Source organism: Equus caballus, chromosome 6 (assembly GCF_041296265.1).
Source record: "Equus caballus isolate H_3958 breed thoroughbred chromosome 6, TB-T2T, whole genome shotgun sequence".
Taxonomy (NCBI): domain Eukaryota; kingdom Metazoa; phylum Chordata; class Mammalia; order Perissodactyla; family Equidae; genus Equus; species Equus caballus.
The window spans coordinates 77,163,876-77,180,058 of NC_091689.1; the positions used below are offsets into that span (position 1 = coordinate 77,163,876).

Sequence of the window (16,183 nt, forward strand, 5' to 3'; positions counted from 1 at the left end):
AAGGCTTGCTGAGCAGTGCCATGTCCGCACCTGGGATTTGAACCGGCGAATCCCGGCCTGCCGAAATGGAATGTGTGCACTTAACCGCTATGCCACCGGGCGGGCCCCGTGGACATCTCTTATCTGCTGTCCCTTCTCTCCAGGTCTCTTCTCTTTGTGGCTTTAAATTTTTCTTTACATTCTTTTATTGTTATTTTAGTAGAGTTTTGGGAGGGATTAAAGAATTAAACAGGTACTCAATCTGCTATGCTTAACAAGAAGCTTGTGTTATTTGTTTGAATTCAGTGTATGCCAAAACATATTTCATGGAAACATCTTTTTCCACAATACAAAACAGTACAAAAAAGGTAGTGAGCTTAGGGTCCAGTACTTGGCAGGCACCCAATTAAAGTTCAATTAATTGATTCCAAAGTTAATAAAGCCATAATTAAATAGATTCAGCAAGTAAAGAAGTACTCCATTAAGAAATACCTGAAAAACAGATACTTTTTATAGACTACATCAATTATAAACTATTAGCACAAATAAAAGATTAATGTTTATTCCAAGAACAAAGCACATAAGGAGGTTAAAATAAAAAAAAGTAGTATGGGGCCGGCCCCATGGCCTAGTGGTTAAGTTCAGCACACTCTGCTTCGGTGGCCTGGGTTTGGTTCCTGGGCATGGACCTATATCATTCCTTGGCAGCCATGCTGTGGTGGTGACCCACATACAAAATAGAGGATGATTGGCATGGATGTTAGCTTAGGGTGAATCTTTCTCAAGCAAAGAGCGGAAGATTGGCAACAGACATTAGCTCAGGGCAAATCTTTCTCAGCACACACACACACAAAAAGGGCAGTATGACAACTCAGTTGTCTAGCATGACTGAAGAATAAAAAGCGACATTTCCTTAACAACTTTGCCAAAAGGTAGTTTGTCTAACTTTTCATAATACTTTTAGTCAGGCAACACCATCTTCATTAAATGGAGAAACATAAAATTAAACAGTTTTTATAATTTTACTAGAGTCACAGACGATTTAATGGAAAAACCAATACAAAACCCAAGTGGTCCAATTTCCAACAAAATTGTCTATTAGGTTTGCTGGAGTTTTAACTAATATTATACTAATAATTTCTAATCCAGATAAAAGAATTTCACAATTTCATATGCTCTATTCATTAGTTTGAGAAGTGTATAACACAAAGATAAATAACTACAGGTTTATCAAAGAACAGCCCCTTTCTGCTTCAAAAAACTCTAAGAAATTAAAGAAGCTAAACTGAATTGCTTCTAAAATCCAGCCAAACAATCCTAGGTAAAGACAGAGACAATATCTTCTCAAAAAGTTCTTTTAGAGAAAGAAATTTAAATTATCCTTAGTGACATCATGGTTTCTATTCAGTGTAACTGGGTAAATAAATAAAGACGTACTTAATTTGTGCAACTTCCTACTAACTCTACCTTCATCTTTGTCTCTTAGTTCTTCGCTCAGTCATCAAATGCCTACATTTAAGGGTCCAAGGTTGTTTCCCTCTCACATGATAGGTTCAGTAATGACTTTGAGAGAATTACATGTAACATTTATAGGTTCTCTTAGTCTTCTAATGAGGCAGTTTGTTAATAAATAATATCTAAGAAATTTCATAAGGAATGTGAAAATTGAAAGTTAAAACTCTTAAAGGTCCTATTCCTATAGGTATGGTTTATCAACTGTAGCCTGAAAAAATAGACTGATATCTATCACATTTCTGAAAGGTAAGGCAAATTAATCAAGGTTAATTTGTCGATTAAGAAGGGAACAGACACTATGCTATCAAAATGATAGTTAATTTTACATTAACAATTATGTTTTAGCTCAAAAGTACATCCAAACAAGAGCCATCAGAATAAGGCAGTAATGTAAGCTATAAAGGTTGCAGACAACCATACAGTGAGAGGCTTAAAGTGAGTAACATTAACAATATCATACTTTAGTATTTTCTGTAGTGGGAAGAGGCACAGGATATGGAGTCAGAAGACTGGATCAAATTCTGGCTGCTCCAACTGTTAGCTGTGTGATGTTGGCCAAGATATTTAGCCTTTTAAAACTGTGTTAAAGTTTATAACTATGAGTGATTTTGAATACTAATGAAGTACAAAAAATGACACCTACAGCAGATTTAACTAATGCAAACATTTAGCCAGTTCTACTTTACATTAATCTCTTTCTTCTTCCTTCACTAGAGGAAACTTCTCTCCTGAAATTGATGGTATCATTCTCATACTTAAGCTTTCTGGGTCTCAGTTTCCTGTTTGTTACATCTATAAACCAATTACTTTTTATCATCAGGTAGTTCTAGCCAAGGGCAATCAAATAAATACTTAATAATCATTACCACTTTGTATGATACCCTGGAAAATGCCATATAGAAAACACAATCACTACTCACAAAGAAACTTAAAATCTTATTAGAAAAAACACAAAGCAGGACAATATACTTATTTCACTGAAGTTAACTGTGAGACCTTGAATTATTTTATCCACCACTATAGGGGGAAAATGGCCCATTACATTCTCATGGTACTTTTTTTTAATTATAGAAAATTTCAAACAAATACAAAAGTAGAGAGACTAGCATAATGAAATCCTCTATACCCACCCAACCTCTAAAATGTTAATTCACGTCCAATGTTAATTTATCTACTACCTTCTCAAGATCATTTTGAAACAAATTCTGGACATCAAATCATTTAATGCATAAATACTTCAGTGTATAATTCTAACAGATAAGTGCTCTTTTGGGGAAAAAAATTCCTTAATATCACAAGTTAAAAAAACAAAAAATCCCCAATAATTCCTTAATATCAAATAGCCAATGTTCGATTTTCCCTAATTGTCCATGTAGTTATGTATTTTTTACTTTCTTTTTGTGACATGTTAGAATATGGATCCAAATAAGATCCCTACATTGTGACTGGCTGAATGTTTCTTTGTCTCCTTTAATCTACAGGTTCCCCTTCAACCCTTTTAAACTCCTTGGAATGTTTTGACTGAAAAAATCAGGTCATTTATCTTTGGTTTAAATCTTGCTGCTTGTATCTCCCTGTGGTCACTTAACATGCATCGCTGCCTCCGTTTATCTTGTAAATTAGTAGTTAGATTTCTTAATCAGATGCAGGGTTTTGTTTTTTGTTGGTCATATTACTGCATATTTGTTGTTATTTACTTCCATAAGGAGGTGTTTAAAGTCTGTCTCTCCTTTTGTGATGCTAACAGCCACTGCTGATCACTGCTCAAATCCATTATAATTTCATCTTCAATTATTTGTTGAAATACTTCTAAAAAAATTACCTTTCCTTTATTACCTGTTCAATTATCCTGATGTATAGTTTGGAAAGGCAAGATAGATGCTTGGATCTTTCCTTTTATATATCCGTTTTCAAAACGAGTTAACTTTCTGGCATCCTCCAAAATAGACTAAATAGTTTGGTTATCTATTTGTCTACTTATAAAGTAGCATCATGAACTCATGGACTTAAACATCTGACAGGTTTCAATAACTGTAGTTATTATTAGCCTTCTTGATGCTCAAATTGTCCCATTTTTGCCCAGAGGGAGCCCAATCAAGTTGATTCCTGAGACTTTTTGTTATGATCCTAGTAGTCTTTGAAAGCTTCCTTGCTTTCTCTTAGAAAAAACGTTCTAGGCACATCTTATTTATTTACTACCTCAAACCTGGAATCAGTCATTTATTTCAATAAGCCCTAGTTCTTTTATTGGGAAATGGTATTTAGAGAACACAATCTGGGCACTTGGTTGGGTCACAATGTTTTCTATCATTTAGAAATTTTATTTTATAATGACTGAAAGAGCTCTTTTTGACCTTGTCATGGGTTGAAAGTATCCCCCCCAAAATTCATGTCCACCTGGAACCTCAGAATATGACATTTAGAAATAGGGTCTTGGCAGATCAATTAAGATTGATGTGAGATCATACTGGATTAGGGTGTGCACTAAATCCAATGAGAGTGTCCTTATCAGATACAGAATATGATACAGAGGGAGACAAAAAGGCTGCCATGTGAAGACAGAGGCAGAGATTTCAGGGCTGCAGCTACAAGCCAAAGAAGGTCAAAGATTGCCAGGAGCCACCAGAAGTTAGGGAGAGGCAAGGAAGAACTCTTCCTTAGAGCCTTAGAGGAGCATGGGTCTACAGAGACCTTGACTTCAGACTTCTAACCCTCGGACTGTGAAAAAAACAAGTTTCTGTTGTTTAAGCCACTAAGTTTGTGGTTAATTTGTTACAGGAAACTAACATAGTTTCTATATAGGAAACTAATACAGATCTAGACATAGTTCTTTTCCTGTTTTTAAATCAAATCATAAATAAAAACGAATATATAGGTATAGTAAATTGATTAAGGTATTCATAAAACTTCTTTTTCTAATTACTCTTCAACTCTTTAATTTGTCAATGACCATTTTTCACATAATATCATCTTTGTGCTATCAAGAACAGTGGTGATTTCTTCAGGAAATCCATCAAAGAACTAAATCATTGGCGCTGTACTCTTATACTGGCTTTGCAATTAAGCATGTAGAACTGGCCAACTTTGACTCTTTTGGGAATGATGGCACACACGTCTGATTGATTCCCCCCAATTCTCCCACTCTCAATTAGGCGTCTAGTCCACAATTATCTATGGACTTTCTTCCAACCTTCTGCTATCCATTCTTCAAATTTAATGATTAACACTTTGTATGTTCATACATTCGCAGGCAGTAACAACCACTGCTGCTTGGCCAAGTGTGATCATACAGGGCAAGTGATAGACAGAATCCCATTTCAGAGATGTCAGAATGTGAAAAAAAATGGATTTTCAGAATTGATCAAATAAGGGGTGTGCTAAATGAGTTATAAAGACAAAAAGAAACACAACTTCAGAAAACAGAGACAACATTAGAAATTTTCTGACAGCTATTTGGTTTTCCATCTTTTTGGAATACCTTTACGAAGTTAGTTTTCCAAAAATGGTTTCACCACATTGTATCCCACTGAAAAAAAGCTTTAATGGTAGCTACTACTTGCATAACATTACTCCCTATAAGATAATATCCAGAAATTTTAGCTTTATTGGTCAAAACTCTCTATGATGATGTGGCCGGCCCGGTAGCGAAGCGGTTAAGTTCACACGTTCTGCTTCGGCAGCCTGGGGTTCACCAGTTCAGATCCCAGGTGCGGACATGGCACCGCTTCTCAAGCCATGCTGTGGTAGGCGTCCCACATATAAAGTAGAGGAAGATGGGCACGGATGGTAGCTCAGGGCCAGTCTTCCTCAGCAAAAAGAGGAGGATTGGCAGATGTTAGCTGAGGGCTAGTCTTCCTCAAAACAAACAAACAAACAAAACTCTCTATGATGACCTCAACCTTCCTTTCCAGTCTTATTTCTGACATGGTCTTAAACATTTTTGCCTGAACTTAAGAGTGGGGAAAGAAATGACAACTGGAAGAAATCATCAATTTAACCTAGAGCCAAGCACAAATACACATATCAACGTGAAGCAATCATCACTAAAATAATTTGAAGTTGAATACATCTTATCTGTATATGGCATGCAAACATCCATATTTCTTCAGAACATCTCTACTTGGTTGTAGCATAGGCATCTTATATGTCCAAAAGAGAATTCCTGATTATACCCTCCCAAACATTCTCCTACCAACCTTCCCTAGGTCAGTAATTGGCAACTGCATTTTAACAGATGCTCAGGCCAAGACCTTAGAGTTAACTTTTACTTCCCTCTTCCTTGTACTCCACATTCAATCCATCAGCAAATCCAGTTAATTACACCTTTGAAACACAATACATACAGAATTAAACCACTTTCACCACCTCCACTAACATCCTCTTGTCCCAGGCCACGACAATCTGTAGCCTGGAAAACAGCCACCTAAGTAGTCTCTCAGTCTTCCTCGGAGACTCCTCCCCTCCCCTATGATCTATTCTCCCCTTAACAGCAAGAGCGATGTTCAATAATACGTCTGATTATGTTATTCCTGAAAATGCTTCTCATCTCACACAGGCCTCCCCACCAATGTCTTACTCTCCCTCTTCCACCTACATCATAACTCAATCATTCTAGTCATACTGATCTCCACACTATTGCTCGAACATACCAAGAATGCTCCTGTCTCAGGGCTTCTGCACTTGCTGTTCCCTTGCCTGGAATACTTTTCCCTGAGATATGTCCATGGCTTAATCCCCTTACTTCTTTTAGATTGCTATACAAATATAACCTTATCCAAGAGGCTTTTCCCAACCCCTTATGTAAAATATCACTTCCACAATGGTATCACCCTTTATCCCTTTACCCTGCTTTATTCTTCCTTAAAGCACTTATCACCACCTGTCATATTATACATTTGTCTTTTTACTGTCGATAGAAGACACTCTCTTTTAGCAAATACTTTGTCTCTTTTGTGCACTACTATACCCTTAAGAGTTCAGAACTGTGTCTGGCACAGCTGGCTGAATGAATGAGTTCATCTCAATTCCCTTTTACTCTCCTCATATGAATATCTCATAGTGAGTATGTACTGAGTATGAACTTAGAATTTAAACCTGAGTAATTTTCATTAAATGTGTGATACCTAAATACAAGCTAACTAAAGTTATTTCATCAAGTACATAATCTATTTCAATGCAGGAAGAAAAGATGGCCATGTTAGATGTTTTAAACTCCCCAAGTAAAAAGCAACATCATAGAAAAACTAACTAAATGGGTAATGAATTAAGTACCTAGTACCCCTCAAATAAAGCCAGACTTGCTCAGTTAAGACATTTGCTCATAATCATCTGGGTATTAGTACTCTTGTATCAAAATAAACAAGAGCATACTCATAAAGTATAATGAGTATTTCTGCCTATCCTAATCAAATGACTTCAGGTATATTAACTTAAGTAGACATGGCATTAGGTTACAGGCCTTGGACAATATTAACCTTCTGGCAGGAATAGGTTTTTTTAAGAACTATAATTAAAAATGAGCTCTCCAATGATAAAATGGCTTAGGATGTCCACTAAAAACTTATTTAGTATTTCATACTCTGAATAGTGAAACAAATTTTCAAATCCGAATGAGTCACAGATTCCTATAAATGGCCTTCACTACACTGAAGCACTATAGGTTTAGGATTTGCCTATGCTTCTCTCTCTAAAAATAAGTCCAGGCAGGAGATATATACTTAAAGAAAATTACAGTAGTCATAAAACTAAAATTAACATAGTGAGAGCAGGCCAACACAGTGAGAGCAGGCCAAATTATCTAAAGAAAATCTGTAACATCATTTAATTTTCCTCAGCAGTAAATTTTATATCAGATCCTAGAGTTACCAAGCAAAGGCTATCCATAAAACAGGATGCTAATCTACAGCAATGACATAGAAAAATAAAAAGGTTTTGATATCTAAAGTTCTTTAATAAAAGAAAAATGTTTAACCATTCAAGTGTTTTTAGTGCAATTCCACTTTAATAGTAAATTATCTAAGGCAGAGCATTTAATCTGCAAATCTGAAGGTCTATAAACCTGAGAGATGTTAATTTCAACCAGAAAAATCAATAACCACCACCAAACTTAGTATTCTTAATGTATAAAAAAATGAAGTTATTATCATTTACTTTTAAGAACAATGAATTCATTAATTCTTTTTAACTATAAACAGAAATTTATTGTAACCTAGCCTATAAATGCTCACCTCCTTGCTTACAAACAGCTCATAGTAAGTCGTTCTTTGGAACAGAATAAACAGCCTGAGCTCCAAGAAGGAGTCACACAGCACTACAGTGCCATTTTTCTCAGGCCCTGCTGCAAAGCTTTCTTGTTTTAGAGAACCATGCACTAGACAAGAACAAAAGACAGGAATATTTAACTGCTCAGATAGATAAATATGTAAGAGGTGCTTTATTTCCAGACAAAGTTTCAAATTAGAAGTGTGGCTAGAGGGCAAACTACAACTTCCTCTGGGAACTGTGAATTAACTTCTCACTGTCACAGACTCCCCTTGCTACTTACAGTTACTGGCCCACAAGGTACCTCACCCCCTCTCCCCTAAGGACTCTCGCACTAATGAGTAGAGTAAGACCACAATGTATGTTGCTAACCACCCAGTAATTGGAAAACACTCTCTTCTTTTCCTTTCCCAACACACACACACACGCACTCACTCTCCTCTTCCCTCCCTCCAAGCTGAGAATAAAAATAAAAAGGGCAAGGAACAACACAAATGACTCCATGAAAGCAGTTTATGTATGGCTGAACACAATGTACAGAGCTCAGGAGAGTTCTATGTACAACTCAAATAAGAACTGTGGCACAAGCATTAAAGTAAGAAACACAAACAGGTAGAAAACACAAGTAAAAGTCACTTACTGTGTATCATCTTCAAGTCATAAAGTTTTGCACTTAATAGATCTTCTCTTAGGACTTTTTTCCTGTAAACATCAATAAAGAGGTGAAATAATCAAGAGAAAACTGTCATTTTGCCCATTTATTTTTAATTCATTGCATACCAAAATGAAATCTATTATGCACTGAGTTTTAAATTCTAGCAAAGAAAGCATGACTAGCTGCCACTCTCCACTTCACTGACTTACAACAGAGGTCTACTACCAAGAAACAACATACCATCACAATCCCTTTCCCTGGAACTGGTAGAAAGTATGTCAGTTAAGACACCTGCTCATAATCATCTGGGTATTAGTACTCTTGTATCAAAGTATACAAGACTTTGCTATGAGAAAGAGAGGGGTGTCAGAGTTTTACTGCTTTAGAAGGGAGAGGCAACACTGAATGGATATCATCTAAGTGCTGGAGAGACTAGGCATATGCAGTAAGACTGAATGGGAGGAATGCTAAAAACATCCCAAAGACTCCACAAAGAATGTACTGTAAATATCCACTAGCTGACAGATTTTCCACCTTGGGAGAAATCATCAAGGGTCTGACTTGGTGGGCAAAAGCAAATTATTATTTTGCATCTGTTATTTCCCTATACCATCTCCCTAGCACAAATCCCTGAGAAAAAGCAGTTAAGCATGTGGACTACCTCAGCTGGATCAGACCCACCGTATGGACCTGTTATAGGAGATGATCACCACGCTCTCAGCAAGAGCCAAGAGAACTGAGGGAATTCTGAGAAAGCACAAAAAAGCATATCCATGACATTGTCACAGCCAGTGATAGAAGTTGTAGCAAGAATGAAGCTAGCAAAAGGCATTTCTTCATAACGCCTGGGAAAAGTGTGCTAATCTACTATGTAAACATCAACGCAAGAATCAAAGGTGACTCACATACAGTTAAAAGGAAACGTAAATAAAATTTGTTCTAATGCAGGTATTAACTTGGGTCTATAGGCAGGCTTTTGGAGAGGGTATTCTATGAATTCCTTAGACTCATATACAAAATTTTATCTGTACGTATGTTTTATGACATGTTTTTCTGGCAGAAGATGTCTATAGCTTTCTTCAGATTCTCAAAGTAGTCTTTAACTTTCCAATAGTCAAGATCTAAAGATCTAGGGTGTTATAAATTTGTGGCATGATTCAATAAATCTCAGGGACTACTGTCAACTCCTTTGGTAACTAAATAAATTTACTCTCCTAAGAAATTAGTATTCTGATTAAATGTACTTATGAATCATAGATTTAATTATGAATTTGACAATATACTGACTTAAGAATACAACTTTTGGACAGCTCTAAATATATTTCGGATTAAAATGGGCTTAAATTTTAAATATATTAGAACAAGTTATTTTAAGTATTAATAATGAATTAATTTCCAGTATACTACTAACTCAATTTAGTTAAAAAAATATGTTAAACACCTATTATACTCAAGTACTAAGCACTGTATTTCTAGGCAATTTTGTTTTAACAATAGCAGTTAAAGAAACAAATCCAAATATGTTAAAAAATTTTTTAAAACATAAACATTTGTTATAGTAGGTAGCAAGTTCCTGCTACGATACAAAGAAGCAAAATGAGAAAGATACTAAGTAGTTTCAATTAATAATTGTCTCAGGCAAATGCTGTGCTCTATCATTAGTTACTTTCTACTTCTTGTCCACAAATACTAGAGCAGTGCCACAAGATTGTGGTCTGTGCACCAGGGCTTATCCATTATTGGTTTGTGAAATGTACAAAAAGGAGTAAGCATTCAGAAAATTTCATAGCAATTTTACACTGCTGTAACATTTTTATTTTACAAAAATACTGATCTAAAATAGATAGAAAAAAACTAAAAAAAAAAAAACAATTTGTCAAAGATAGAGCTCAAATTATATTCTTAGATTTCAGCTGATCCTTTCTTATATTAAGCGTGTGCTTTAAAAGTGATTAAATACATTTAAGCCCCACATAACTTAAAAACAAAAAGAGAACTCTTTTTTTTTTTTTTTTCGCTAGCTATTTCCTGGTTCTACACGTTTGTATTCCACTTCTAAAGTTCACCACTAACCTCATACAGCTTTTAGAATTTTCATGATAGGAGAGTTGTTTCTTAAAAGAGCTTTCATTTTTCTTGTCTTTTGTTCCTCTCACCTGTCTTTTTACTTGAACCTATGAGAAAAGCAAAATCACCTATTTAGAGTGACAATCCAGCATCACAAATGATACCTATTCAAATCTCCCTTGAAAGGATAAAAACTTAAAGAAACAAAATTGTCTGAATGAAAGTGTAGCCGAAACACATATGCTTATTCATTCAAGCATGCTAAACCACAGGGGAAACAAAATAGTAAGAGACAGGCATATATATAAACAGATTAAGTGCTCATAACAGACATGAGCAGAGACCTTGTTCCCATGTAGGACTGAGAAATTAATTCTTTTTGAGGATATCAGAGAAGACTTTTGTGAGTAAATGATTTATAAGTTGGTCTTAAAGAACGAGGAGAAATTTGTCTAAGAAAAAAATATTCTAAATGGAAGAAAGAACAAAGCTACAAGGAACAGTGAGAAGCCACTGCAGATGGGAAAGAAAAGATTAGTAGGATGTGAAGCTGATGTATCAGGACCAATTGTAAAGGGCCTCTACAGGAATCAGACAGTAAATGGAGTTTTTAAAGTGAATGAGATGATCAAATTTATTTTTTAGGATAACTTTGGCAATGATGTGGAGAATGAATCAGTTAAGGAGAGACTATAAAAGCCAAGAAATCAGAAGAAGAAAGTTCCTACAATAGTCCAGATCTACATTGTCAGACAATAGTCACTAGCCACACGTGGCTACTGAGCACTTGAAATGTGGCTTGTCTGAATTGAGATGTACTGTAAATTTAAAATATACACTGGATTTCAAAGACTTAGAACAATGACAAAAAAAGGTGAAATCTCTCAATAATAATTCTTTAAAAACATTCTATGTTGAAATAATACATTAGATATACTGGATTAAATAAAATATAAAAATTTGTTTCTTTTTACTCTTTTAATGTGGCTACTAAAAATCTTAAACTGTAGAGTGACTTCTGCTATACTTCTATTGGCAGAAGCAGACTAGATGACAGCATAGGGGCCTACAAAGAGGTAACAGCAGAGGAATGGAGAAGGAACAAATTTAAGACACTGCCCAGAAGGAACAGGCAAAGATGAGGAAGAGAGAAAAAATGGAAAACTCCCAGATGAGTTCTGGATTTGTTAATGGTTAGATTTATTTGGTATTCTAGATGGAGATGTCCAATAAGTGGTTGAAAATACAAGTCTGGTTCTAAGGAAAGACATCTGGGCTACTAACAGAATTGTATAAGACATAGAAATGTAGGTAGTGATTAAAGTTACTGAAGTAGTTGAGAAGACTTAGGGAGAAAGTATAACCAAAGAATTGAAAGGAAGATCCCATGAGGAGCCCCAATGATTTAAGAAAAGGGAAGGGGGGCAAGGACATGGCAAAGAAGATTGGAAAGGTCAGATAAGTACATACACACATACATACCTACATAGGTACATAAATATGTACATACGTAAATACATACATACCCATAAGAGAAGGATGTCCTAGAAGCCAAAGGAAACAAAGGATAGTCAACAGCATTACATGCAGAAAACAAACCGTGAGATTGGCCAGTCAGAAGATTACTCTGGACCTTAGTGAGGACAGTTTTAGTAACATAAAATGATAGAGGCAAATGTTCAATGGGAGTTGAAAGGTAATTGAAAAAAGGGAGTAAGCAAGTATAGATGTCTCATTGAAGTTTAGTTGTAAAGAGAAAAGAACAATAAAAGTAAAAATTTAAAAGAACTAAAGGTCAAAGGATGATATTAAGAGTATGTGGATAACGTCATATATGATAAGAAATACCTTTTAAGTTTGACAAAATTAGAAACACCAAACACCCAACTTTTAATTTAAGTAAAATACAAACCACCCTATTAAATAAAATGTAAATTTTTATTCCAAGCAACAGAACAACATTTTACAGGGAAATATCTTTGGAAGCTAGTTCATGCTAATGAAATTTTAGCAACATAATATATACATGATCTGGAAAAACAGAGAACAGTTGTCTTTCAGAGAACTCATGCTTTAATTTTGATTATAATTTCACATATTTATATAATGTTATAGCTTTTCTTCAAGATATATACTAATTTGCATAAATGTCCACAGTTACAATTATAACAAGCAAAATCATTTTTACACATGTGATTTTATTCCAATTGTGGCCTCATCTATACTTTATGTCAGGGAGACTCATCTGGTAAAAATATATCAAAACAAATTATAAATACCTACACTGAGAACATCTATGCTTAAATAGTTGTATGTTGCTTCCATACCCTGTCCTACTCACATAGACAGCAACCAAGCTGTCGTGGACCTATAATGCTACCTGGGAACAGTTTGTTTTTCCCATCAATGGCATCACGTATGTACATACTGACTATTCTCATTTTTAGCTATATATCATTTGTGACTTGTTAGTGATATCTTAAGAAATCTCCTTCTCACAGATTAACTACTGACTATCCTTTTTGCCTTTTACTCATTAATTCAGGAATAGGTTCCTACTTCTTTTTTCCTTCTTTTATTTTTAAGCCAAAAATAAATGTGAATACAAATCATAATCATGGTTCATAATCACAAGTAGCATCAATGAAGTTATGTGTATGTGCATCTCATGGAAGTGATTAGGGTTAAGCATTACATTAAAATTGTACTTAATAAAGTCATCTCCCCATGCCAACCCTGACCCTGTGAGAAGTCCCTCTCAAGATCTCCACAAACCCCCTTATCCTTCTGCAATTAAACTCAGTCTCCTTCAAGTACAGCATTTAAGAGCAAAGACACCATTTTATATTTAACTTCATTGGCTTAATCTTCTCAACATTGTAATGTTTTTCATGAAAACATAATTTTCAGTTATTCTGGACTTAAGTTTTTGTGGGCATTGGTCTTTGCATCTAATACTCCATTTCAAACATTTTTTTCAATGGAAAACTGTATTCAAAGTACTATCCAATTAACAAATGTTTTTGAAATACAGAAGTCCTCATGCTAAAAATATTTTAAAAATTTAAATATCCTGTAATTAAGACAATGTGAAACTTCTTTTAGAGCATCAGAGATCTAACACATTTCATGGAAAATCATAAGGTGACCACCATGGATATGTCCTCTGTAGGGGGCAAAGAAAAAAAGGTTCAGAATTTCTGTATTCTTATAGAAAAGACTGGGCTTGTTAGGCTGAGGAGGAATGATAATCACATATTAAACGTTACTGAACAATTCACAAATATACTCAAACTGGAAATCTATTGAAGCAAAATCGTCTCCAGTAAGTTTACACAGTTCATGTTGCAAAATAAAATCTAAGCCTTACCTTAACACAACCTTCCAATGCACTGAATTTAAACACTGTCTGAAAAGGTTTTCGGTCAATAGGACATGAAGCCAGTGTCTGAAAAACAATTAACAAATTAAAACTTTACAAATGTTTCTTGGATAGATCAAAATTAAACTACAGCAAACACATTTATAAGTTTTCCACCAGAACAGGAAACGGTAGAAAAATAACTTTTTCTTCTTTCCAAGATAAAGATGAAATACTTTCCACCTGTATCATGCCACAAAGTACTAAGTACCTTAAATTTGTTTAATTCATTCAAACATTTATTGAGCAACTGCTATATGCTAGATGAGTGGAATACTATAATGAACAAGAGAGATGAGATCTGTTATCAAGATAATACCTATTAAGACCTGCTCACCCAGTTGAGAACTACTGGTATAATGAAATGAGAGCCGGGCTGAAACCAATAGCTGCAATCTAAAGCACCAGGGCAATTATAAACCAGCTGTAAAAGGAATGGCTTGGACAGGTCCCTTACAGGTTTCAATATACTATGACTTCATATTTTCCCCCAAATTAATTATTTTGAAAAGGCAGTCACACCAGCAATAAAAAAATTTTTAAAGATATGAAGAAAATGAAGGATTCCTTCACTCTTCTCCTCAGCCACCTAGATGCCCTCTCCATAAGTAGTTTCTTATATATCACTTTGGAGATATCCAATGCATATACACACATATGTGTACCTTTCTAATGTACAATTAATTCACATGCTGAACTGAATTTTGTTTTTCTTTTATACACCTTAGATTGATTCATATTACTATTTCAGAGCTGCTCCATTCTTAATAGCATGGTATGCTCTAATAGTTTTAAGTTACATTTCCTTTGATATGAGTATGGTTGAACATATTTTCATATTTTTAAGGGCTATTCAAAGTTCTTGTTCTTTACAATGTCTATTCATGCCCTTTGCATAACTTTTTAGATTAGATTGCTGGTCTTTTTCAAATTGAATTGGAGGCATTCTTTATAGATTAAGGAAAATTGTCCTTTAATCACTCTGTGATTCTCAATCAACTTTATTTTGATATAAATATATTTCTTGTACTTTCAAAATTAATGTGCATCAACTATAATTAAGATTTTCTCTGATAATACTATTAAATATTTATATGTGAATGGATTTACACTATTTAAATAATTTAAAATGGAGCATACTGTCTACTAGGGTAGGAAAGAAGATTCTGTAGCCAATGAAGAAAATACCAAAAGGTGATATTATTAATACTTACAGTTATAAAAGTAAAAAAAGGATTTTAATAATTTAATAGCAATAGTCTAAAAGACCACAAGATAGTAACGGAATTTTGATAAATTATCTTATATTCCCTAGTGAAAAAATGTTGTGATTTTTGCCTTTCTGGACTTTGGTACATATCAAGATACGCTTATACAAGTACAGGTAGCTCAGACTGTGTACGGCCCTTGATCATATAATACATTTTCACAAAGCTCATGAGTCACTTTGAGAGCAGCTAAAATATAAAATGAGCTACTTTTACTCTCTGCTAAAAAGTGATTTTTCTTTTCCTGTTAAGTAAGTAGGCCTTGAGAAAATGCTTCACCATACCTGTATCAGGAAATGTGACCTCTTACTATATTAAATTGGTTCAGAGTAGTAGAAGCCAGCTCAGCTTATTCCCAAGTACTATGGATTTAGGGTGCTATTACTTTACCTACAGAAAACTTGACCTTAAGAAGCTTTATTATAAGTAGGACAAAGGTGTCCGCATCTTTATAATAATGTATTGCAAATAGTCATTCTAGCTCAAAGAACTCAACACAGCAACTATGTGATTGCTGTTTACCACATTAGCATTTATTGTTTGAAATTTCTTAGACCAGAGGTTATATTAACACATCTGTAATTCAAAAGAATACTTAAATGTAAAACTTCGAAGTACTTCTATTTTTACCAGTTTCAACATACATTTTTATTTCTATTTTAAAGGAAAACTTAGATAAATATTCATAAAAAGATAAAATAATAAATCAAAATTTGTTTCCTTCAACGTCTTTTAAAAATGACTAAGATAAATGTGTACAGGCTCTAGATTTACTGTCTACTTTCCTATCTTCTCCTTGTGTGCAACCTTGAGCAAGTTATACAGTCATTTTGAGTCTCAGTTACCTTATCTGTGAAAATGGGGATAATAACAGAACTTATCTCTAAAGTTTTTATGGGAATTAATCTTAGAAGAGTGTGTGGCACATGAAGTCTTCTAAATACCAACTAGCTTCACTGCACTAACAATAAAAAAGCTTGGTTCATTAACAAAAAGATAACCCACAATATGATGTAT

The 16,183-nt window shown here is 34.5% G+C and overlaps 1 protein-coding gene across 8 annotated transcripts in view; it reads right to left on the minus strand.

Annotated features, from left to right (window-relative positions):
* SCAF11 (SR-related CTD associated factor 11) overlaps positions 1–16,183 on the minus strand; it is a 67,376-nt gene that overhangs the window by 17,740 nt on the left and 33,453 nt on the right. For 4 of the 8 annotated variants that reach the window (XM_023643431.2, XM_023643429.2, XM_023643430.2 and 1 more), the window contains 3 exons: positions 13,848–13,925; positions 10,484–10,584; positions 8,396–8,457 (listed from right to left, as the gene is read on the minus strand). In XM_023643431.2, coding sequence (XP_023499199.1) covers positions 8,396–8,457; positions 10,484–10,584; positions 13,848–13,925 — 241 coding nt within the window. Of the gene's footprint in view, positions 1–7,721; positions 7,865–8,395; positions 8,458–10,483; positions 10,585–13,847; positions 13,926–16,183 lie in introns of all 8 variants that reach the window. The other 4 variants (XM_070270163.1, XM_070270164.1, XM_070270161.1 and 1 more) reach the window with 2 other exon arrangements.